Source organism: Anneissia japonica, unplaced genomic scaffold, assembly GCF_011630105.1.
Source record: "Anneissia japonica isolate Jap-2015-1 unplaced genomic scaffold, ASM1163010v1 scaffold10466_len380309_cov135, whole genome shotgun sequence".
NCBI lineage: Eukaryota > Metazoa > Echinodermata > Crinoidea > Comatulida > Comatulidae > Anneissia > Anneissia japonica.
In genome coordinates, this window is record NW_022715455.1 from 146,850 (window position 1) to 172,131 (window position 25,282).

The following is a 25,282-nucleotide window of genomic DNA, read 5'->3' on the forward strand; positions in this document are numbered from 1 at the left end:
AATTTTTCTCATGCTTATTACAGCAAATAGGCCTTTTGTTTGTATACATAAACAAAAATTGAGTAATTGCATACGTATTCTTATTACATGAATCTCAAAAAGAAAGGGGTCGGGGGTCCTCCCCCGGGAAAATGTTGATTCCAGAATGGGGGAAATGAGCTTTCCCGCATTCTGAGGTGTTTTTTAATGACTTTAAAGTTCTTTAAAATTCAAGGTTTTCGCCTACTGAAAACGATTTCATGAATTAATGAACCCCAACGAGAAAGTGGTCCGGGCTACCCCCAGGAACATTTTAATTTCTAGATGGCAGGAAATGAGCTTTTCCAATTGCTGAAATGTTTGGCAGGGCATGTCACGAGAAGTAATACAAGAATGATACACAAATGCCCCCATTTCATGTGGATGCTGTTGCTTTCCAGCTTTGGTTGATTCTATATCTGTCACATATCCACACACCTCATGGTTTAACAGTGCCTATTCATTATAAATGACCAACTGTGATAGTTTATAAAGCTTGGATATTTAAAATTTTAACTGCAGATTCGGAACAATGTTGGGCAGGAGAATTCACACAGATCATCATTGGAATCTTTAGATGTTAGATTCCTACAGTAGTGGCAGGTGACAGATTTACTACTAGAATTATAGGAAGAATCTGATGGCAGAATGGGTTATGATGTGTATGAATTAAAAAACATGGCATGTTATTGAAAACTAAAAAGATTACATAACTAAGACATAGGTATCGAAGATATGGACAAAATAAGAAAAATTTGGGAAGATACGTAGGTCCCCTATGTATATTATAAACTATACAGTATGTTATCAGAATGTATGAAGAACCATTGCACAATGCTTCAAATAAAGTAAAAACAGATGGCTTGATGAAAAATGAAAGAAATTTGGGAAGATATGTTGATCAAATCTTAAGTACCTCAACTAACGTTTAGTCTGAGCAGAATGGGTGGCAGAATGGGTTATGATGTGTATGAATTAAAAAACATGGCATGTTATTGAAAAACTAAAACGATTACATAACTAAGACATAGATATCGAAGATATGGACAAATAAGAAAAATTTGGGAAGATATGTAGGCCCCCTATGTATATTATAAACTATACAGTTGTTATCAGAATGTATGAAGAACCATTGCACAATGCTTCAATTAAATTAAAAACAGATGGCTTGATGAAAAATGAAAAATATTTGGGAAGATATGTTGATCAAATCTTAAGTACCTCAACTAACGTTTAGTCTGAGCCTATATAGTGATTGTTACCATAGTGAGGACACTGTATTTTTTTACACCACTGTTTCATAATTTGTTTAATCATAAATGTACGTGGAATTATTTTGAGATGTATTATAACTGAATTTTATCATGATATTAATAACATTATTACATTTTAATTTTTCATTATACATTAGAATGTGCTTAGAAATGGTTGTTATGGTAATGACGTTTTGTTCTACACACCACTACATATTATTCATTAATGTTCTCCTATGATATTTAAATTTTATATAGTTTAGTGGTGATGATACCCTGCTGGTCTGATGAAATGAAATAAATATTAATAAACATTTAATAAACATTTTTAATTAAACTTAAAGTTTTCCTTACGTTTGCTAGCAATGGTTGCTATGGTGATTACCTATTTTTAACAACATTATGTACAACTTTTTTTTAACAAAGACTGTGTTATTTAAAAAAAAGTAAAGCCAAATTAACAGCAATTCAGTGATTTTTATTCGTTGCTATGGCGATAAAAATCCATATCGTACTCACATTAATATGTTATCTTTCATTTATGTTATCTTACAATAATAATATTTACTTATCATCTCTCGCAAAACCTTTAATTATATCAATAAAGTTCAGGTTTTCATTTTAATAATTTACACAAAAAATAGGATAGTTTAATTAGGAACAGTTGCTATGGTGATGACCTTGCTTTCATACTAAATTGTGTTTATCTTAGGATATTTAATAAACATTTTTTTCATAAATCCTATACTAATTTATTACTAAATTTTAGGCCTTCATTATATACTTATTTTATGAAAAAAATAGGAAATTTAAATTTGCATAGCAACAGTTGCTATGGTGATGACCTTGTATTTTATACGTCAATGTGTTAACTTTGTTCAATAAGAGATGTCTATTATGTAAATATATTGTGTATCAGGATTTTTGCTTTTTCAATGACAAATGTCCGCGGCAATTCTGCTGATTTTGCTTCGTTGCTATGGACGATAACAAGAGTGTTGCTATGCAATTATATCAATGTTTCAGGATTTTTTTACATAATCCTATTCTATGATAATGATAGATAATTCAGATGTTAAAAATATTCATAAAACCTATGAAAATAATGATTTTAATAAACTTTAAGCTTCCTGTATACTTAAATTTCATACATAAAATAGGAAATTTTAATTTGCATAGCAACGGTTGCTATGGTGATTGAAATTGTAGTTAAGTTTAATGCAAGATTCATTTTCGATGATTAAAAATTATTATTCGAGTAATGTTATTTTTTATATAATTTAGCTAAAACTATAATTTAAAGCAGAAAAATGGCGGCCATTTTGAATGCGTAATTTTGAGGTCTTCCCCCAAAGGGATTTTGGGTAATTTTGAGTTCTGAACTTCTCAAGACCTATATTTTCAGAAAATATCAAAATTAGCCGGTAGTACTTCCATTGCCACCTCGACGATTTTTAGAGGACTTTTTGGCCATAATCTCTTCGCCTAATAGGAGAGCCAGGATGAACATTTTGTCATTGGTGGCGTATATCGCTTACTTCACCAGAAACATCGGACTCCGTCAGGGGAAAATCTTGCACCCACTATAGATTCGGCCCGGATCAACAATTTTCTGGCACACGGTGCCTATGAAGGAGCAGAGAGTTGAAAATATGTAACGTACATGGGAGTTGGATAGTTAGGCCGGTGTCACACCGAACAATTATAAGAACATAAATTAGTCAGACGCTTAATTCTAACCCCACCGATAGATAATTATCGATTGAGCTATAAAACCGTTCAACCAATGAGAAATTGACATAACCATACCCCGCAAAAACTGTGGTCACCGAGTCTCAGGGCGTTTCTGATACAATTATGTAGGCCTAATAGTTGCCCATAGCATTTAAGAAAAAAATATCTGAACATACTTTCCTTTGTTCTTTTGGTCAGCGCCAATAATCACGGTTTGCAAGGTGACGTTGTTTATAATCAAGTGATCACACTCATGGTCACCGCTCACTGACAACTTTTAATACTCACTCAACTAATCAGTGGAATAAATCATTATTTTTATGAATGATAGTTCGCACAAAATATATGTGCGGGCATGATTATGAATTCAAATTTAAGTCTGAGAGTGCCATTTCCTGCCAACTAAAGAGGTACCATAATCATCAATTTTCCCTCAGCCCCAACCATGGTGGGGATGAATGGTCTACACTCCATCTGTAAAAGTCTTCGAATGTGTTTCGAATTCCTGGATCCACGACTGTATTTTTAAAATAGTGTGGAAATAAATGTTAATTTCATTTCTTTAAAATCAATTAAATACGACTTATAAAAAGCTATAAACGCCAGGGCTTCCTGGGAGGTGGGGGGGGGGGGCTTCGCTCCCTGGAACCCCGCCCTTGGGTACGAGGTACCTTTTTGAGTCTTACGGAGTCGAGGGAGTTGAGTTGAGTTGTTGTAGTCGTGAGAAAAAGTCCTTCTGTGACAGGAATTCAAACTAGGACCCTGGGATAAGGCAAGCATCTTAACCAAGGACTGCACTCAAACCATGCGGTCCATCTAATAGTGGAATAATAATACTCAGCTATCAGGGTCAGCAAGTAATCAATATGCAGACGAAGGTTAATAGGCTAATAAAAAATAATTATAAAAATAATTATTATAATATTATTATGTTATTATGTTATAATTATTATAATTATTCTTGCATTCCCCCACGGTACGGTACTGAAGAAATTTTTGATTTCTGAAAGCTTCTTTAAACGACCAATACTTCAAAACAAGTATTCAAGCAAGTAGGCCATATCTTATTTTATTTTTAATATTAAATGTACTGCATAAGGACATCCGAAAACCGAGGATTGGTTCTGGTTCAGAAAAAATAATCGTCCAGAGAGCATGGCTCGTGACAAGAATTCTGTGAATTTTAACAGCAGATGAAATTAGTGGTGGTGGTGTATAGGCCCTAGCCTGTTGGCCATCTGGCGATTGAGATTAGCAGAATCATTGCAGGGGCATGAAAACGAGTTAAAGGTGCAAATTGTCGGGAAAAGAAAAAGAGAAATATACAAATGTAAGAAGAGGAAAGTTGGCAAAGATATCTGTCCAGGGAGCTCATCTGTCCAAGATAAAATATCCTCACTTTGAAATTGACATAAGAAGAAAATGTGAATCCACTCCGCAGCTCAAATCATGCCAACCACAGTCTCAGGATTAATTAGATTATCGTTTAAACAAAAAAATGAATCACAAGATATTGTTTTAAAACACCGAAGGCGCCTATTCAAAAGGGGCGCTTATTTCCGGTGTACGGTATGTCAAATGACAGATCTCAGATACCATTTTTGTTGCTCTTCGATGAACAGACTAATTTTTTTTTTAATCATGGTTATTATACACAGTGTCGTGCATAAAATTAATTTGCCCTTATGCAATATGTACCGGTATTACACACATAATATACAAATAAAACATATCTAGACTAAAGTGGTTTATTAAATTATCTGTCCTGCCAAAATAGGAAAGATATTATCGAGTGACAATTGAAAATAAGTGTTTATGTTTTAATTAATCATGACTTGCTGGTTCTTTTGCTAGAACATAGTTTTAAGTTTGAACACATTATTCATAATTTCTAGTTGCGTTAAAAGGCCTTTTAATAAGACTGCATTTCATTGTATTGAAGCCACTTGGTTGCTGCCGGAGTAAAATGTTAATCGTATATGGCAACCATTTCCCAACCCCATTTTACCTCCAGTGTTTAAATATTCAAAAATCTTACTTGTAACTTATTAACCTGTCAGTCACCTTTAAAAAATATTTGTATATTATAGGCTATATAGAAAATATCCCCAACCTTGTTTAATTAGGCCTATATATTTATTTTAATAATAATTTTATTATAAGGATTATGCATTTATATATATTTTTTTGTTGATCCACTGTACTTACAAGGCCTAATTGTTAAGCCTTTTGTTTTTGTTTAATCCATTGTTTAGTTTTCGTAGATGCTTTTGTTAAGTCTTGTCTAAATTGATTATATTTTTTCCTTTCTTAGTTTAAGATTGACTGCACCATATGGAAACGTTTTTGCCACTTTTTATCAATTGCTAGTAGTGCAGCTATCACGAAAGCGGTGAACTGAGGTCAAATAAACCCCGCTGTACAAGTAGTTTGCATCGACCAATTAAAAACATTGAATTTTAATGGAAATGAAACAATAAGTACTAAGAAAATTCAATTTGCACAGTCAATATTCTGTTGTTATTGAACAGATATTTAACAGTACATATAGTACAGTGTAAAGTGAACAAATGTTGAGATCTCTCTTCCCCTAGTCCACGCTTTCGTGTTGGCGGGATTGGCTTAAAAAATTCACATCCAAGGCAGAATTGATAGATATTTACAAAAATAAAGCAAGTAGGCAAATATAAAAACATCTATCAAACACAAGCACACGACATAAAAAAAAAGGAAATAAAAAGTAACATTAAAATACATTAGGAGTACGCAACAGATTATTTTAATTATTAAGTATAGAATCATTATACCCGTATCATTATTGTAATTATGATTATTATCTTCAAATATAAAAATCCAATCATCCAAACAAAGCACACAAAATTAAATTTCAATTAAAATTGGGAAAGAAAAACGCGACATGAAAAAGGGGCCAACATTAAAAAAAAAAGTTGTCATGCATTATTTCATTTACTTGATTTACTTGATTCCCAGGATGTAACTGTAATCCTGGGTATAGAAGCCAAGCATACAATGCATTGGCCCCTCGATGAATCTATACTATTTCGTGTACTGCGCAAATTTTACCAGGTGGTCAGCCCAATGCCTCTCAATTGCAGATTTAAACATATTTAGGGATGTAGCATTAACATCTTCCTCAGATAATAAGTTCCAATTCTCAATAATTCGCCTTGAGAATGTCCCTTTCCTCAGATATAGTTCTAGAGTAATGGTGCTTTAATTTATATGAATGACCTCTAGTGGCACTATCAACATTAAAATCAAAAAATAATCTTTAGAAACATTATCAAAACCATGAACAATTCTAAACACATGCAATAAATTTGCACGCTGTCTTCGATACTTTAGTGTTGGAAGATTTAAGGCTTCCAATCGTTCCTCATGGAAGATGACGATATTCAGGAAACATCCTAGTAGCACGCTGCTGTACCTTCTCAAGAAGGTCTTCATCTTTCTTAAAACTTGGAGAATATACAACATTGCAATACTCTAAAATAGGTCTCACAATAGATTTATACAACTTTAAAAGCCCTTTAGATTTTAGAAAACGAAAAGATCTTTTAATCATTCCTAATTTCATATTGGCTCTTTTTGAGATGTCAGCAACATGCACCGCAAAGTTTAAGCTACTCAGACGATCAAATATAACGCCCAAATCTTTTTCGTTATCAACAGCTTCAAGCATAAAATTGTTCATAAAATAAGAAACACAAGGATTTTTCCTACCGAAATGGATAATTTTACATTTATTCTCATTAAATGGCAACTGCCACTTTTTAGACCACTCACATAATGCATTAATATCTGACTGTAAGCCTCATGTGAATCCACAATTCTAAATAGTTTTGTGTCATCAGCAAACAGTTTTACTTGTGAATCTGTAACCGAGGGTAGATCATTAATAAACATTATGAAAAGAATTGGCCCAATTACGCTCCCTTGCGGAATCCCACTAATTACTGAAGACTGACCAGAAAAATGCCCATTTACAGAAACTCTTTGTGTCCGACCAGAAAGATATGCACCAATCCAAGTAAGAAGTAAATTTAATTACCACGAATACCAAAACTAAATAATTTTTTTAATAATCGTTGATGCGGGACGGAATCGAGCTTTCTTAAAGTCAAAATAAATGCAATCAAAGCTATGACATTCATCAATATTAATACGCCACTGTTCAAGGACTTCAAGTAGCTGGTTTGCAAAAGACCGACCCTTTCTAAATTAAACCATGCTGTTCATTACACAACAGACTTACTTTCTAAATGATCCATAATTCTAACACAGATAATCCGCTCAAAGATCTTACAAACCAGAGACGTTGTTCTATTTTCTCTATGGTTAGACTAACAGGTCTGTAATTAGATGGACTGTTCTTCTTACCTTTTTTAAAAATTGGGATGACCCACGCTTCTTTCCAAGATTGATACAGTACTGTATACAGAGGCACAAAGAATTGCGACATTCCGCTCTATCTACGGCTCTGATACGGTACAGAGCCATATATATATAAAGAGTTGCGACATTCCGCTCCTTGGTTTACGAAAGTCACGTGGTACACACCGTCCATTTTGTTTCATAATCTTCCCGATGAACACATGCAAAGTATATGTGGTCTCTTATACACATCTCACTTAATTGGGTTTACAATTATATTTTATAATTAACATCACTTAGTATGGACAGCGTATAAGAATTCATATATAATCGAATATTTGCGCGCGTGCGTGCTCGCGTAAATTCCGTGCTCGGGTAAATGATTGAAATTAAAATTAGAATTGTTTTCAATTATCGTTAATTCGTCACATTTTAATCAATGAAGTCCCGACCTATTTTATTTAATGGTAATCTTTTCTTTGGTTTTAATTGTTTTTAATAGTTTTATATCAAATATGTTTTTAATAGTTATATATTAAATATATATATATATATATATCTTCCTTAATTATATAAATTTAAATCATTTATCAGTTGCATTATTACACTGTTTACGTTCATCATTAAAATTTTATTTTTATTTTTTCATTCGCCTAGATGCGTTCGGAAAAATATTTAAGCTAAATAAGAAAAAAATTTAATTTTTTTCCCGACCTTTTCTGACGATCTTTAAAGGTTGTTCGCTAAATAATATTAGAAAATGGTTCTTAATTTCAAATCTTTGTACAGCCTGTATAAGTACGAATGACAATGAAAATAAAGGTGATGTTTATTAATCTTTAAAATGATTTGCTGTTTCTATTGCATACTATTATATAATTATTATAACTTTATTTTGGAAACGACGCTTTTGAAACAGCGGACACGCTCTTGCAGTGTGTTTATAAAAGTAACATACTGTACAGCCATAATACAATATTAAAATAGAGGTGAGACTTTTAATACAATAAAATTTACGACAATTACACAAGTTGAATATATCACAGATCCTGTATATCATTTAACACTTACAATTTATAACATTTACAGCAAAGCACAGTTTATATATTGCGGCCAACTGACCTATACTATTTTAATATTTATAAATAATAATAATCAAATTAATAACATAAGATTTGTATAGGGCTCGCTCATATTCAAATTTAAATCTGTCTCTTATACACATCTAGATGTGTATAAGAGACAGCTATAAAACGAAGACCCTTGAAAATTTCACAGACGCCCAAAAAATTTCGTAATTTTGATTTTGTAACAGCCTGGCGTATTTGTCATCAAAATAAAAGAGAAAATTTAGGGGTCTTCGTTTTTGGGTCTTCGGTCTTTGTTTTATAGACACGTCGTTGGTGTATTGCTAAACCCCACAAACCTCCAAAAAAAACACCGCAAACCCCATCCAAACCCTGTGATAAGGATTGAATCCATAGTATACTACTCAACTTGGTATCTCAATAAAAAAAAATCATAATTTTATGTTCGTCACAAACTATTTTTGGGGTAAAAAGGCCAATTTTGTATAAAAAAATTGCTAAACCCCGTAATAATTTATCGATCCCTATCGATTTAACCTATTGCATCAAGAAAAATATCCAACTACTCAATATTTTTGAAATATAGGCCTAATAATGTATTGATTATATCTTCGATTTTCTTGTATGGTATAGGCCTGTGTTGCTTGTATATTAATATATAAGAGAGTGGGGAAAATTGGGATACCTATTCACCAGAAAAGTGTTCTGTGCTCTTGAAAACTTGTGTTCAAATCTAGGCTTAGCTATTAATTTCAAATGTGCGTATAGGGCCTAGGCCTACCTTACCTAGGCCTACCTTACCCCTAGGCCTAGTCTCTAGAGCTAAGATCACACAGAGACGGACAGAAGACGCTACAGGCTACAGCCACACTCTTACTTATCCCCACAAACATATGGATCAGAAAAACACTTTTACATGCCTCCTCTTCTATTGACTTCAACTCAGCCTTTAACACAATACAGCCTCACATTCTCATCTCCAAACTCATAAACATGAACATAAACCCATCTACAGTGTATCATCAGTGGCGGATCCAGGGTGAGGGTTCCAGGGGTTCGGACGAACCCCCCACTGTGAAGAAAGGAGGGAGAGGACCTTGAATTTTGAAGCTTTAAGGTCATTACTAAGACTCCTCAGAAGTCGGAAAAGCTCATTTCCGGCCATCTAGAAATCAAAACCTTCCCGGTTTTTTTGGAAACATTTTGAACCCCCCTCTTTTAAATCCTGGATCCACCCCTGATCATTCTGTGGATTAAGAACTTCCTCACAAACAGATCACAAGAAGTTAAAATTGGCAATTCAACATCGACAACTATGATCAAGAACAAACACCAGATCACCCCAAGGCTGCATTCTTTCACCCCTTTTATGACATCCTGTATACCAATGACTGTAGAAATAATACCGATTGTTGTCGTCTACTAAAATATGCTGATGATACTTGCAATAGCCGGATATATTAAGGATGCCGCTTCACTCTCAAAATATTTTACCGAAATTCAGTTATTTACTGAGTGGTGTAAAGGACAATCATCTTGTATTAAATTCGAAAAAAAATGAAATAAATCATTATTTATTGACTTCAGAAAGAAATCAGATAATCATGAAGATGTTATAATTAATAGAGAATGATGTTTAGAAGTTGTGAAAGATTATAAATACCTAAGGTACTCTTATAGATGATAAGTTAAAGTGGAGTAAAAACACAAATCTGTTGTACTTGATGTGTCAACTTATCAAATTCAAAGTGATAAGATGATAAAATGCTATGTTCTACAAATCGATGGTACTTAGCGTAATATCTTTCTGTTACATCGTATTAGGAAGCAGCCTTAGTGTTATAGATAAAGAAAAACTTCATAAAATTGTACAAAAATCTTGTATTATGCTTAACCAGTGGCAGATCCAGGGGGGGGGATCAAGGGGTTCGGACGAACCCCCCTCTGTGAAGAAACGTAACAAAATATATAGACTGGGTCCTGGCTTACAAAAGACATGCTCACCTACCTAGGCATAAGTTGGCAGATCAGACAAATACTAGGCTTAGCTCAACGAGTGTCTATTATACGAATATTGAAGACCCAAAAACGTACTGTATTTTGATGATAATACGCCAGTCTGTCACAAAATCAAAATTAAGAAATTTTTTGGGCGTCTGTTTGTGAAATTTTTAAGGGTCTTCGTTTTGTAGACACCCTATATGGGTGTCTACAAAACGAAGACCCGCAAAATGAAGACCCACATTTTTTATTCTCTCAATCGTGATAAAATAATGAAATAGGTACTTGGCAATTGTTTTATGATATTTTGAAATACTTTCAATACGATATTGAGAAATAATTGGAGGTCATCTTTTTTTGGGTCTTCGGTCTTCGTTTTGTAGACACCCATATAGGATGTCTACAAAACGAAGACCCTTGAAAATTTCACAGACGCCCAAAAAATTTCGTAATTTTGATTTTGTAACAGCCTGGTGTGATAAGGATTGAATCCATAGTATAGGACTCAACTTGGTATCTCAATAAAAAAAAAATCATAATTTTATGTTCGTCACAAACTATTTTTGGGGTAAAAAGGCCAATTTTGTATAAAAAAATTGCTAAACCCCGTAATAATTTATCGATCCCTATCGATTTAACCTATTGCATCAAGAAAAATATCCAACTACTCAATATTTTTGAAATATAGGCCTAATAATGTATTGATTATATCTTCGATTTTCTTGTATGGTATAGGCCTAAGAATGAGATAAAATCACCTGACCTTTTTTTAAGAGGGGTACTGTAAAACCTAGAATTTTGAAGAAATTAAAGGTCATTAAAAGACACCTCAGAAGTCCCCCCCCACCTTTCATTCTCAGGTTTCTGGGGGAAATTTCGAACCTCCCTCTTTCAAATCCTTGATCCGCCCCTGTTTAACGTTCCTTTTTTTTTTCATTTCATTTCATTTGTTCGTCTCAAAATACAATTCACATAAAATATCATATACTAAGAAGACGGACAGACAGGAAATCCAAAAAGAGAACTAAATCAACTGTCAAGTGGATTGCCTAACAAAAAGACAGAGACAACAGATATCAAAATTAGCCCTTAAAATAATCTCTTAAGGCTTTATAAAAATATTTAAAAATTTAAAATAAGTTTATCACGCATATTAGTCGGCAAATCATTCCAAAGACGGGGATAATAATTACTTACAGTTAGCATTTTTGAAACAGTCAGTCCTGGCAAAGTTATGAATAAATTTGAAATCACTTAATTCACTTTTTACTGATCTCGATTTTAAATTTTTATGAATCAGTTATTGTGCTAGTTAAACAAATCATGTCAAACATCAACCATCCTTTGTCCATAGAGTACAACTTTTTATGGTCTCTATGTTGTTTACGGAGTATTTACTCAAGAACAACTAGATACAATAAGTTGTTTGTCCCAAGTTAAATTCCTATTTTAATAAATCTTGCAGCCGTTAAAGAACCTTTTAAAAATTTAAAATTTTAAAATTTCTAAAATTTTTAACTGTTTTTCCTTTGATGGTGCCTTTAAATTTAAAAAAATTTTTAAACTCGGGTGATTCTAAATTTAAAAAATTAAAATCTATTTTTACACGAGGTTTTAAATGTAGGCTTTAACTTTTTAGATGCTTTTTAAATTTTTATGACTTTTTAAATTATTATATTGAATATGGTCCTTTTATTTGCAATGGTTTTTTTGTGTGTTCGACCTTTTGTATTTTCTGTGTGTTAGACTTTTTATTATAAACATTTTTGCAATTTTACCTAGTGTATCAAACAAGAAATTTCCAATTCAATTGTATGTTTTATATAATTTGGACAATAAAAGTTTTTAAATTTGAATTTTAAATTTGAATGCTGTTTTGGTACATGTCATTGCTGTTTTGGTCTGTTGTCGTTGCCGTTTTGGTTCATTGCCGTTTTGGTTATTGATGTTTTAGTCACTACCGTTTTGGCTTATTGCCGTTTTGACCTGCTACCATCGAAATATCGTTTCCCAACACAATGGCCTACATTTCAATATTTGGAGTATGTATATACTTTGTTACCTAACATAAGCCCCTCTCCCACTAGGGGTTTTTTCAGCATACGAGTTACAAGAGAATGCCGAGTTGTTAACTCGGCAAACTCGCGAAAAACTCGTAGGATGATTCGGAAAGCTTGGAGAGGACTCTTACCTACTCGTAGCAGCTCTGAACTCGTGGCGCTAATTTTGAACATGTTCAAAATTATCGCCACTAGTAGATAACTCGTAGTAAACTCGAAGAACTCATAGGTAGCTTGTAGAGTACTCGGGGTACTCCTACCTAGCTCGTACACTACTCTGTATACTCGTCGGCGGTTTTGTCATCTACGAGTTTGATGCGAGCACCCAAAAACGAGTACGAGTAAGTACGAGCGCACCGAGTTGGCTGGTACCTAACTCGTATCTAATTCGGTACAAACTTGTTACCTTCTTAATAATCTCGTAGTTAACTCGGTGCTCTGCTCAGCAAAGTTCGTACATAACTCGTAACCAACTCCATAAAGTCGTACCCCACTCGTAGCTAACACGTAATAAGCTCGTATAGGTCCTTTCCAAAGATCACGAGTTTTAACTCGTAGAAATCGTACGACTCTTAATAGGTGAAATAAACCTAGGTGGGAGAGGGGCTATACACAGTAACTTTGCTAGAATACTTTTAGCCATAGCGTTCAAAAAATGACCTAGTCTATGCCTAATTCAATCCTAAATTGTTGTTAAACACCTACAGTATGTTGCCCATGCTATGTATGCTGATATTCAAGTATATTTTATTTGTAATTGAACTTACATATATACTCTTTTTCCTCAGGTTTATTTACATTACTTGTAGAAGAATTTGGTAAGATTTATCTCATTTTGTTTTGTACTTTATCTTAACTGGATGTCTGATTTATTTCTACCATTCAGATCAAAAAACACATGCTATGTTGCCAAGAAAATCTTGAAGTAGAGGGCCAGCTTGTATGATGTTCAAAAGGCATATATTCCACATTTCCGATTCGATCAGGAATCTCCTGGTCCCCAAATTTTGTTAAACTCTCCCAAATTTTCAGAAAAGAAATTCAAGTATTTCTGTGTTGATTTTTCCTTTGTGTGTAGACTATCAACAATGTCAGCATCAAAAATCTTCATTAGTAGTATTGCTGACACTTAAACAGATGAGAGTGCATCCATGAAAAAACTTTTCTTTTACAAAATTTTGGGGGTGGAGCCACACTTCATTAGCATCTATCCAGTCTCCCAAATTTCCAGTCTCCCAAATGTCATTATTCTTCTAAGGTCATGCCACCTTTTACCTTATCACCAAGCCTTAGAAAAGGTAATAATAATGAAAAAATATTTAATGAAATTTCGGCCTTACAACCAAATTGTTGCCTGAACCAACTTAAAAAGGATGCTAAAACTAAACTTGACATGCAATCGTATTGGAATCTCAATGTGAGGGGGCTTCTTGTCCAGGGACGCTTTTATGAACTTCTCGCCCTCCAAAATTCATCAACCCATTGGAAAAGCATCGCTTTCAATCTCCCACATAGAGTTCTTAAATTCATGGTCAATGCTTTCGGTGACACTCTCAATAATAGGGGTTAATCTGAAAAGATGGGGTATGAAAATTTCTGAGAACTGTAAGGCTTGCAGGAATCGGGTTACTCTCCATCATATCCTAAACTTCTGTAAGCGATCCCTGGACCAGGGCCGTCTCACATGGAGACATAATAATATTTTAAACTATATAGTCAAAATTGCTAATGAGGGCCTTGGAGCCCTCCCAGTTCCTCCGGATATTCGTTCTGACCTTGTTTCCAGAACCCATGATGTCCCCCATTTCACCACCATTCCTGTTGAGTGTTCCCCAACAAATTTTATTCCAGATCTTTGCATTTTTTGGAAGAACCTCAAGAAACTTCTTATTTTCGAATTGACTGTTGAAACCGGCACACACATTCAAAACAAACAAGAATTCCCCCCTAACTTTGGACATCATGGAATCTGGTTATACGGTCGAACTCATTGCTTTTTGAAGTTGGAGTTAGTTGATAAGAAAAAAAGTAAACCATTACACTAAATAATATATTTAACAATAGTATTGTAACTACCTTTCTTGATTTTTAATGTATTTACTTTGTATGTTGAATCTAGACCTCTAGGGAGACTTGCACTTTATTGAAAGAGTACTTCCAGAAGAAATAAAAGATTGGATTTGATTGATTTGATTTGAAGAAGTATTGTTTATTGAGTCTATGTTACAACTTTTGTATTAATCAGATGCAAAACAACATTCTTCAATAGACAAATGTGATCAACAAACCCAGAAAATGTTTTTATTCAATGTTGTTTTCTTTTTTGTTGATCCAAAATACTGCTGAAGTGTTTACTTTCACTGGAATTTTTTTTTTTTTAAAACACATCAAATTCAACATTCAAGACTACTGATGATATTTTTTTAAACATATTGCAGGTGTTAAAGGTGTACAGGTGGAAGAAATTTACGACCTTCAGAAGTCAATTGAGGGACCTGTGTATGGCTTTATTTTCCTTTTTAAATGGATTGAAGAAAGACGAGCCCGACGAAAAATCCAGCCATCCTCAAGTGAGGTTCCTGTTGAAGATGATGGAATCGTTAACAACATGTTCTTTGCTCAACAGGTAGTTTTATTCTATTCTATTTTTTATGTGTTTCCATAAATTTATTCAGACAAATATTCAGTAGATTTTCTGTAATTTTCTCAAAATACAAGGGACAAAAGTCTTCAAAAAACTGTACGTTTTAATAACACTGAAAAAGTGGACTAGTTCATATAGGACAATATAGGCCTACAAATAAACATACTCTAGACAAACCTATGATTAACTGTCATAGTTGTCTTCTCAGCTAATTATTGTAAAATGAATTAGTCATTTGCCAATAATAGGCAAACTTCCTTACAAGATTGACTGTGAATCTGTCCTTTATCATATGATACAATGCAGTTAGACTACAGCTTACATTGTGCAAGTCAATGATAGGTCAAACAAATAAGTCCCAAGTTACTTGTTGTACTCAAATTATTTTTCTGTATTTTTATAATTCAACCTAATAGGACATATATTGTATATTATATTGGTTAGAGTTAAATTTTGAATTAAACCTTACTTTTTTTTTACAGATTGTTCCCAACTCCTGCGCTACTCATGCTCTTTTGAGTGTGTTATTAAATTGCCCTATCTTGTCATTGGGACAAATGCTCACACAGTTGAAAGAATATACCCGGAATTTTAGCCCTGAGGTATGTTAATAATTACACTAAATTCAGTGGTGATGTCATCACTTCCATTTGCACTAAAAACTCCAAATTTTTGCATCTTGTGTGCGAAAAGCTCAAAACTGGGGTGATTTTACTACAGGGTACATCACGATGAAATATTTCATTGCTAGGCCAAGCTATGAACGCACACAACAAACCTAACAAATCTCGCTTTATGGCACTGTCTAACACAAATGAAGCCTTGACTGTCTAGGCAAGGCCTGGAAAGGCATAATGGTGATTGACTTTATAAAAGAGCTGAAAAAAAATATGCTAAAATATTGCATAATAATGTTTACAATACATTTTATGTATTAAACAAATGTCTGCTAGAAGGTTATTTCTACCTAATAACCCCAATAATAAATTTTATTATAACCAATTCATGTATTCATCTTCGTATCGCGAAGAGCTACTGTATGTGAAGAGTGTCAGTGTGTGTACTACAGTACCAAGAAGTCACTCTAATGCTCGCACCTAATGCATACGCACAGTAATCTCTAAGCAACCGGCCACTGCAACCAGCAGTTTGATTTGTGAATATACAGTATATCAACTGCTCTACAACCAGCAGTTTGATTAAAGGACCATAGAAAAGGTGATGGAAGTCACAACTAACTTATAAAGCAATTATAGTCAATCAAAACCAGCAGTTTGATTAAAGGACCATAGAAAAGGTGATGGACGTCACAACTGACTTACAGTATATTAAAATTATGGTCAATCAGTTGAATCACTATACGAAATAGAAGTCTTGAGAGCCATTAATTATTTCCTTCAAAAATTGCCTTTAGCCCTGCTTCGGTTTCTACAGTATAGTGTACTCAAAACCAACTATGAAGTGCATTAAGTATCTGATAGGTAGATAAATGAGTTCCTGTGTTATGTTACCAAAGACCAACCAATTATCAAATAATATTGACTATGAAACATCCACAAAGCATGTGAACAGGCATTTGACCAAGAGGGAGTGTTCTTGCTTCCCCGGTTTAATTGTAGTCAAGCACATGGCTCCTTTAATAATCCTTGCATGAAGGAGTTATGAGAAGTTTAGCTGATATTGAAAAGTGAGTTTATTTGACGGCCCAAAAACCTTAGTTTTTATAGCAAGATTATCAGTCATCTCGTATTTTAATAAAGGCGACACATTTCAAACCCAAATCAATTCTTTTTACTTGTGTTAACAGATGAACAATCATTTACAATATGTAATTTGTTTCCTGTATCTTTCTGTGGTGTAGAACAAAGGATATGCAATAGGTAATATGCCTGATCTTGCCAAGATCCACAACAGGCATGCAAACCCAGAGCCACGTCACTTACCAGAGAAACAAACGGGGATGTCAGCAGTACGCACAAAAGAGACGTTTCACTTTGTAAGCTATCTGCCGATTGGTGACCGTTTGTACGAGCTCGACGGTCTTAAGCCATATCCAATTGATCATGGTGAGTCCCACTGCATATTACTCTTGTTAAAAGCGCACTTAAAAGACTTTTGCCCTTTTGTCAGACCTTTTAAGAGGGAAGTTACTTTGAGAGAGTATACTATAAGACAAGTGTGCAAAGGACTACATATAGGTACTGTATATATCTGTTGCGCGAAAATTGCTTAGTTTAAAAAAATACACTTTTGTCATCTCAATACCTGATTGTTAATTTATATTTATGTTAGATAGTTCTGTTCTGTATATACTGCAAATATGGTATATGTGTTAATATAAAAATTATATTTTGACTAACTTGACAGTTGTCTTGTAAGATTGCTAGCATTAGACAATAGTCTTATATTCTTTCAGGAGCAATTACTGATGGGGAAGATTGGACAGAAAAATTTAGGAAAGTCATTGCAGAAAGACTAGATAGTGGAGGGTATGAAAAATGGCCTTTGACTTTGTCATTATGTTGTTGATGCTGGTGATGTTAATGTGAATGATGGTGATAATTCTGGTGAAGTGGATGATGTGCTGATGATGATAATGTTTTTGAGGTAATGATGTTGGTGATGGTAATGTAAATCAAACATTTTTGAAAGGGCCGCGAGGCCGTCTGCAAATAAAAAAAAAATAATAACAAAGAGACGTTTCATCATGGAGAAAATAGTTTTTAATAAAGCTGCTTCATTGTTACAGCGAATGCATCGCTTGCACACACTGCTAAACTGCCAGATGATGCGTGCTATTTGATTTATAAGCGGTTTTTGTGTCTATGCCCCCTCGGGAGCTAGACACTATGTTATAGTCTAGTATTAACCCTGTAAGATCAACTAAATCCGGTATGGAGGAATGATGGGATAAGTCACGAGCTAAAGATAAAATAAATATAAGACCTGTCATAGAAAGATCACTACACAACTCCACACATTTCTTGATAACCGAATGCCCATCTGGATACTTTATTACTAAACATAATACCTGTTTTTGGAAGGAGAAAGCTATGACGTGAGTGGCTGAACCGTGTTTGGTTGAATCATGGTAGAAAAAAAACCAATCAACAATTGTTGGGGGGGGGGGCACAAATGTACAGTATTATTTATTTAATAAAATAATATTTAATTTGCATACAATGAAACTGAGAGAACAGATAATGATGTTAAAATATTTTATATACATGGAGGCATAATCAAAGTTCTTGCCTGTATTTGTTATGCTGGTCCCTGGCGCAACTGGGCTGCTGGGCCGCGGCTAGTTGCCTGGAATCATAAATAGGCTGTGAAGTAAAAAGTTTGCGGAGCGCTGATGTAAATGATGGTGATGATTCTAGTGAAGTGGATGATGTACTGATGATGGTAATGTTTTTGAGGTAATGATGCTGGTAATGGTAATGCGGATGATGGTGATAATTCTGGTGAAGTGGATGATGTGCTGATGATGGTAATATTTTTTAGGTAATATGTTGGTGATGTTAATGTGAATGATGGTGATAATTCTGGTGAAGTGGATGATGTGCTGATGATGGTAATTTTTTTGATGTAATATGTTGGTGATGTTAATGTGAATGATGGTGATGATTCTGGTGAAGTGGATGATGTGCTGATGATGGTAATGTTTTTGAGGTAATATGTCGGTGATGTTAATGTGAATGATGGGGATGATTCTGGTGAAGTGGATGATGTGCTGATGATGGTAATGTTTTTGAGGTAATAATGCTGGTGATGGTAATGTTGATGATGGTGATGATTCTGGTGAAGCAGTGATAATGTGTTTTTGAGGTAATGATGCTGGTGATGGTAATGTGGATGACAATGATGATTCTGGTGAAGTAGATAATGTACTGATGAGGGTAATGTTTTTGAGGTACAGTAAAGATGTTGGTTATGGTGAAGGTGATGATGTGCTGATGATGATAATTCTGGTTAAGATGCTGTGCTTATGATGATAATGATGCTGTGATAAAGAATACATAGATCAGATATGTGAATCAAGTGATGATCAAACAATGATCTTTGATAATTAGTAAAAACAGCCTTATAATATTTTTATTATTTTATTGTTATTTGCATTTTCTCGGTTAATTTCTTTTTAAAGTGCATAAGGGCAATGTGCAATATGCACTATATAAATATAACCATTATTATTATTATTATTATTATTATTATTATTATTACTAATTATATATTACATGTCAGTAAAAGCACAAAAGGAAAACAACATACAGCTGTATAACCAATAATTAACCCACAGCAAAATAATGTAATGTAGTAACACTGTTGTAGTGCATAGCATCAAATCTTCACCATCATCATTATCTTTGTCTACATCACCATTATCAACGTCCTCATCATAAATGACATCATCACTTAAAATGTCTGTGCAATGAGCCACCATTAAAGTACTAGTGACATTTATGATGATGATTATGACAATGGCAGTGTAGTGAGAGAAAGGGTTACTATGGCAATGGCAGTGATTTCAGTGATGGTGATTATAGTGATGGTGAAACTGATGTTGTCAGGCCCATATCAGGTCTTGGTATCACTGTGCCAACCGTCAATTATTTGGATCTTTGGCTGGGCGCCAACAGTTGTGAAGCACCCCCTCCAAGTGTATACAAGACCAGAGCCCAGATATGCATATAATTTTCATAAAATGTGTTAAAATTAAATTCAATCATTATAATACAGATTTCATTAATAATAAAAATTAACAGAGTGTTTAATTTTTGATTTTTTAAATGGTAGTTGTGACATCCGATTTAACCTGATGGCAGTGGTAGGAGACAGACGGCAAGCTTATGAACAGAAGCTCATCACCCTGGGAACCAACAGACAGATAATTCTAGAGGCTTTGCAGCAGGTAGTCAGCATTTTATATTATTTTTATTAATTCATGTAATTGAAAATATTTTTATACCATATTTATTTAATTAAACCCCCCCCCCTTGAATGAACACTCCCTCTAGAGCCTCAATTGGAATAAACTCCTCCCTCAAATAAATATCCCGAGGCGTTTATTTTTTCCTAAAATAAACGCCCCACTAAGTGACTGTAAACAAATCTAAAGGAAGCAACATCATTTTTAACACATTCTATTAATGTTCTACTCTGGTAGATTAACATTTTTGCTAACGTCATTGGGATTAATAAGTATTTATGATCACGCAGTAACACATTTTGACAGTAAATTTGTTGTAGTTCCACATATACAGTGAAATTAAGGGGCTATTATTTGAGTATGTACATTATCAATTTATACACCAATAAATATGAACTCCTCCCTCGATTAAACATCCTCACAAAAAAAAAATAAATATGGTATTTCTTTCAAGTGAACAAAGGTTTAACTAAAGGTAGACTTATTACAAAACTGAAAATCTATTGTGATAATTGTATTTTTTAAATATGTAAAATGAAACTTTATTTTGTACTTGTCCACATCTATGAATAGTTTTTTTTTTCTATATGGAGATCGTCTTGACTGATATTTTTTTTATATCACCTAGATAATCCTGCCTCATTGAATTACGTTCTTGGTTTCATAGCACAGACGGGCAAATTGCAGCCCGCGTGGCCCTCCAGTGATTTTTTTTTGCGGCCCTCGAAAATGAATTACAAACCCTCTGTGTGCAGCCTGCCACCCATTTTTTGGCTAGTAAACACCTTGTTTTTTACGGCCCCGCACCGATCATAAAAAGTAATAGTAAAACTGAGCACTGAGCATAAGGTGGCAATAAAACAGTGTATGAAGCTTTTTGGAAATGCACAGAAACATCAAAGTTTGGGTGCAGCCCTTGGAGTTGAATAAAAAATTCACTATGGCCCTCCGACCAATTTAAATGCTTGCCCCAGTTTTATAGTGTATTTTCAAGGCAACTAATAAATGTCACGCTATATGTTTGATATATGATAATCATCAGGCCTTCACCAAGATATAAGTTAAAGTAGGAGAGTCAGACCCAGAGAGTCACAAGATAGTATAATACATACTCCAAGTATTGAAATGCATGCCACTGTGTCGGGATTCAATATTTCGACATTAATTATGACATCATTAAAGGGTCACAGTGCTTGTAGTAATGGGGGTATTAACATATGTTTGACTTTTTTAGTTAGTAAGGGCTACCCAGCCTCATTTAACATCTCAAAGAAGCCCGGGAAGAGGTCATAATTCCAGAGGTACAAGTGCAAAGCAAACAAAAGTGGAACAGCCTGTAGAACAGGCTTATAAAACTGAAGGTCAATTGAAAATAGGGGTTTGTCATGAAAAAAGCCCCTCAACTCCAAAAAAGAAGAAAAAAAGGAAATTGGAAAAAGAGAAACCAGTCGTGCTACCAGTGATCTACAAGTAAGGAAAAAAAAACCCATATTACCAAATATATAATCTTTACAGCACCTCTCCTTTTGCAGCACATCTGTTTTTCAGCACCTCTCTTTTACATCACCTCTCTTTTACATCACCTCTCTTTTACATCACCTGTCCTTTACAGCACATCTCTCTTACGGGACCTCCCTTTTACAGCACCTCTCTTTTACAGCAACAACCAAAAGAACATCAGAAGCTTAACGACTATTCCATTGGTAGAACATTTTTCTGGCCTTGAAGAAATACAGAAATATTAGTATTGTTATAATTACTATGCATTTTTTTTTTAAAGATTGCCAGCAGCTTTAGATTCTCATAACTATGCAAAATCACCAATGTCAGAGACCAACCAAACAGATTCCGATGAAATAGAATGTCTTGGAGAGGATACAGATTCAGACAACAGTGACATAGACAGTACCCAACAGGTTGCCTCTGCTCCAATGATTGTTTTAGAACACAGTCAACAAAAAACAGATTCAGTGGATCATCTATTAACTGTTGCATCACCTGATAAGTCAGTTAAAATGGACAATGAGCGGAAAATACCCTCTGTAACATTCAAAATTGATCAAGATGCTAAACGTGAAACAGATGAACATAGTAATTTATTAAGGCCTTTGTCTGTGCAGACCTCATTTCCTCTGAACGTTCCATCACCGTCCTCAAGTAATTATAGCACCGACACAGCATCAGAGGTCGGAAGTGCATTTAATTCTCCGCTGCGTTCGACAAACCACTCAAGATCCTGTAGTCCTGATTCACTGAAAGTGATCAAATTCCAGCAGTGGAAGGCAGGAGTTAACCAGGATGGATATCAACCGTCAACATCATCGTCCAAACTGTTTGGATCCAGCTTAACAAAAGATGGAGAGGATCCGCGGAAAATAGATGAACTGAAGCGACTTGCTGCGGCGCTCGATGACACACACTTCACCGATAAAAGATCTGTACTTCAGTTGCACTCTGAAGCGGTTACAAAGGCAAAACTCCTTGATGCAAGGACAGGAAATAATGAATGTGAGTCTGGAAAGAAGCCTATACCATCACCAAGTTCACCAGCAAGCTATCCATTTTCTCCAAAAGTAAGTGGACAAGCAACACCTATTTGTTTATCCTTTTTTTGCCTCGGTTTATGTCTCTAATTAATAATAATAATAATAATAATAATAATAGTGTAGTTTTATTTACCATAAGATGGTAATTGTGCCTGACAATGACTTAAAAAGGAATGAAATTTGGTCCTTTTACACAGAAGGATTTCAAGATGGCATTGAGCAATCTACCTAGGTCACATGACTTGTGTTGATAGCAGTAGTTCACATAAGTGATCAACTCCGACAAAAAAGGCGTTTGTTGTCAATAATTAAAATCTTCAAATCAGCTAAGATTTCCATGTATTGACCATCCTAATGCATGTTGGACTGAAAATATATATTGTCATATCATCACCATTTGTTATGTTTAACAATTTTTGCATCAATTATTCTCTTATTATTACATTATTAGATCTTTGTAATCTATATTTCAAAAGCTAATAATTGATGCAAAAATTGTAATTATTATTATTTTAATTATTGACTGTTTAGCTGAGGGTGGGTCACATGTAGATATGTTGGTAAACTCATATTTCCATTTTTGCATAATCAAAGGATGAATATGTATCACCCTAAACTATCTTATATATTTCAGACTGATATGTTCAGTAAAAATTCTTTGTATTCTTTTTATTTTAAAGGATTTATTAGCTCTTTTGAAAAATGTAGAAGCAGAGATTACAACAACAGAACAAAATCTAAAAGATGAATTGGAAAAACGAAAGAAATACAAGGTAATGTAAATATACAGTATTTTGTGCAGTTATTGCAGTGTTTTTCTATGGTTGTAGGCGTGCAGCACAGTGGTTGTGAAGCTTGTGTACAATGAAGAAATAGTTAATGTGCAGTTTATGTACATATGTTTAGTAATAATAATAATAGTTCATTCTTATATAGCACAAGTAAGCAAGTTGTCAAATGCAATGTATATAAAAAACAGAATAAATATATCTTAATGAAAAACTTGATGGAAAGAAAGGTCTTTAGCTTAGTTTTAAAAGAGTTTTATTTTCTCCATGGTTAAACACTGTCTGATAGAGATTGGTATGGAGTTCCACAAAGTTGCAGCTGCGACCGCAAAAGGAAAAGAAAGTCTTTGGGACAAAGAGCTGATGATCAAAGCTGATGATTGCTTTGATTGATTGATGGATGAATTGATTGGTAGATTAATTCATTCATGGATTGATATGCAGTGGTTGTAAAGCAGATGTAGAGTTGATGTAAAGTGACGATTTTATAGCTAAACTTAGTGCACTTGACTCCTAATCCAATGAACAATACAAATAAAGAAGTAAATCCATAGGTACAGGTAAATTGTCTTTAGAAATTGTTTTTTCAAAGGATTTTTAAAAATAAAATTCTGTTTATTGAAAGGATGTACAATGGGTATGTATAGATGTGAGGTAAATTTATAATGCTTATCTAGTACTTTGTGGATTTACAACACAATTGTTTGTACTGTTGAAGTACCAAAACTTTGTCATACAGCTAAGGTATTGTGTTGTAAATTTGGTTTCTATATTTTTAGATTGATGATGCCCGAAGAGTACACAACTACGATCCATTTATTTGCACATTCTTATCCATGTTAGCAGAGCAGAATAAGTTGCAAAGCCTTGTTGAACAGCACACCTTAGTCAAGAAAAGACAAGGATGCAGCCTAGGAAGACTACACAAGAGGAAGGCTGACAGAAGGCGGAGATCACAAAGCAGGAGCAAACCAAAGAAAAAGAGATGATGCTATGGAGTAGGATGATGCAGCAGTGAGATGATAGGAGGATAGTATTAAGGATACGATGATAATGGTGCTTAGGGTGGTGGAGCCAGGAATTTCCTGACGAGGGGTCCAAGCTTTCTGACAAGGGGGTCCAAGCTCCCGACAAAAAATCCCCCTGTCGGGATACTAGTCCTGTGGGGGAAATGCTGGCGCCACCACTGCAACCCATACAATTGTAATAGTTAACACCTTGCACATACTGTAGCACTGATCGAGCTAAACGGTTTTTATTCCTTTAATTGAGAGCTTAGTAAGGCATTCTTGAATTGTATTTTTCCCTGACAAGCTTTCTTTAAATACCCCAACTGGTGGTCCCCGACAAGGAGCCCTTTGCTATCCCCAAACTCCCGCTAGAGCCGCTCCTGATGATGCTGGAGAAGGTAATTACGATATCCACACCTACACAACAGATGATAGGACGATGATATTGTTTTGAAAATATAATGAAAACATATAGCAAAATTATTTACCAACATTAAATCAAGCACAATTGAAATGAAGTATTTAGCAAAACCTATGTAATATCTTGCAGAATGTCTGTAGAAGACCAATATGCAAAAAAAGTATGTGATAGACATTAGGTAATGCAATCAGGTGGTAATGGGGAAATACTGTGAGAAACTCTTAATGGAAAGTCAAAAACCCATTAAAGAAATAGAATTTCTTATCAAAAATATGAGAAAATAGATAATCAATTTTTTATTCAAGTGTCTTTATTATCAACCGTTTTACCAGCCTATGTAAAGACAATAGTGTTGTAAAATTCTTCATAACAAAATAGGAACAGTATACCTATT

The 25,282-nt window shown here is 34.3% G+C and overlaps 1 protein-coding gene across 1 annotated transcript; it reads left to right on the top strand.

Annotated features, from left to right (window-relative positions):
- Nucleotides 1-13,221: 13,221 nt before the first annotated feature.
- On the top strand, nt 13,222-24,591 carry LOC117109233 (ubiquitin carboxyl-terminal hydrolase BAP1-like; the record flags this gene model as incomplete). Its single annotated transcript, XM_033251491.1, is given in 10 exon segments — nt 13,222-13,367; nt 14,988-15,175; nt 15,676-15,795; nt 17,055-17,259; nt 17,610-17,682; nt 19,991-20,105; nt 21,358-21,593; nt 21,904-22,696; nt 23,350-23,442; nt 24,237-24,591. Coding segments are annotated over 9 exon segments (1,863 nt in total). The 5' UTR covers nt 13,222-13,367; nt 14,988-15,157.
- Between the last annotated feature and the right edge of the window lie 691 nt (nt 24,592-25,282).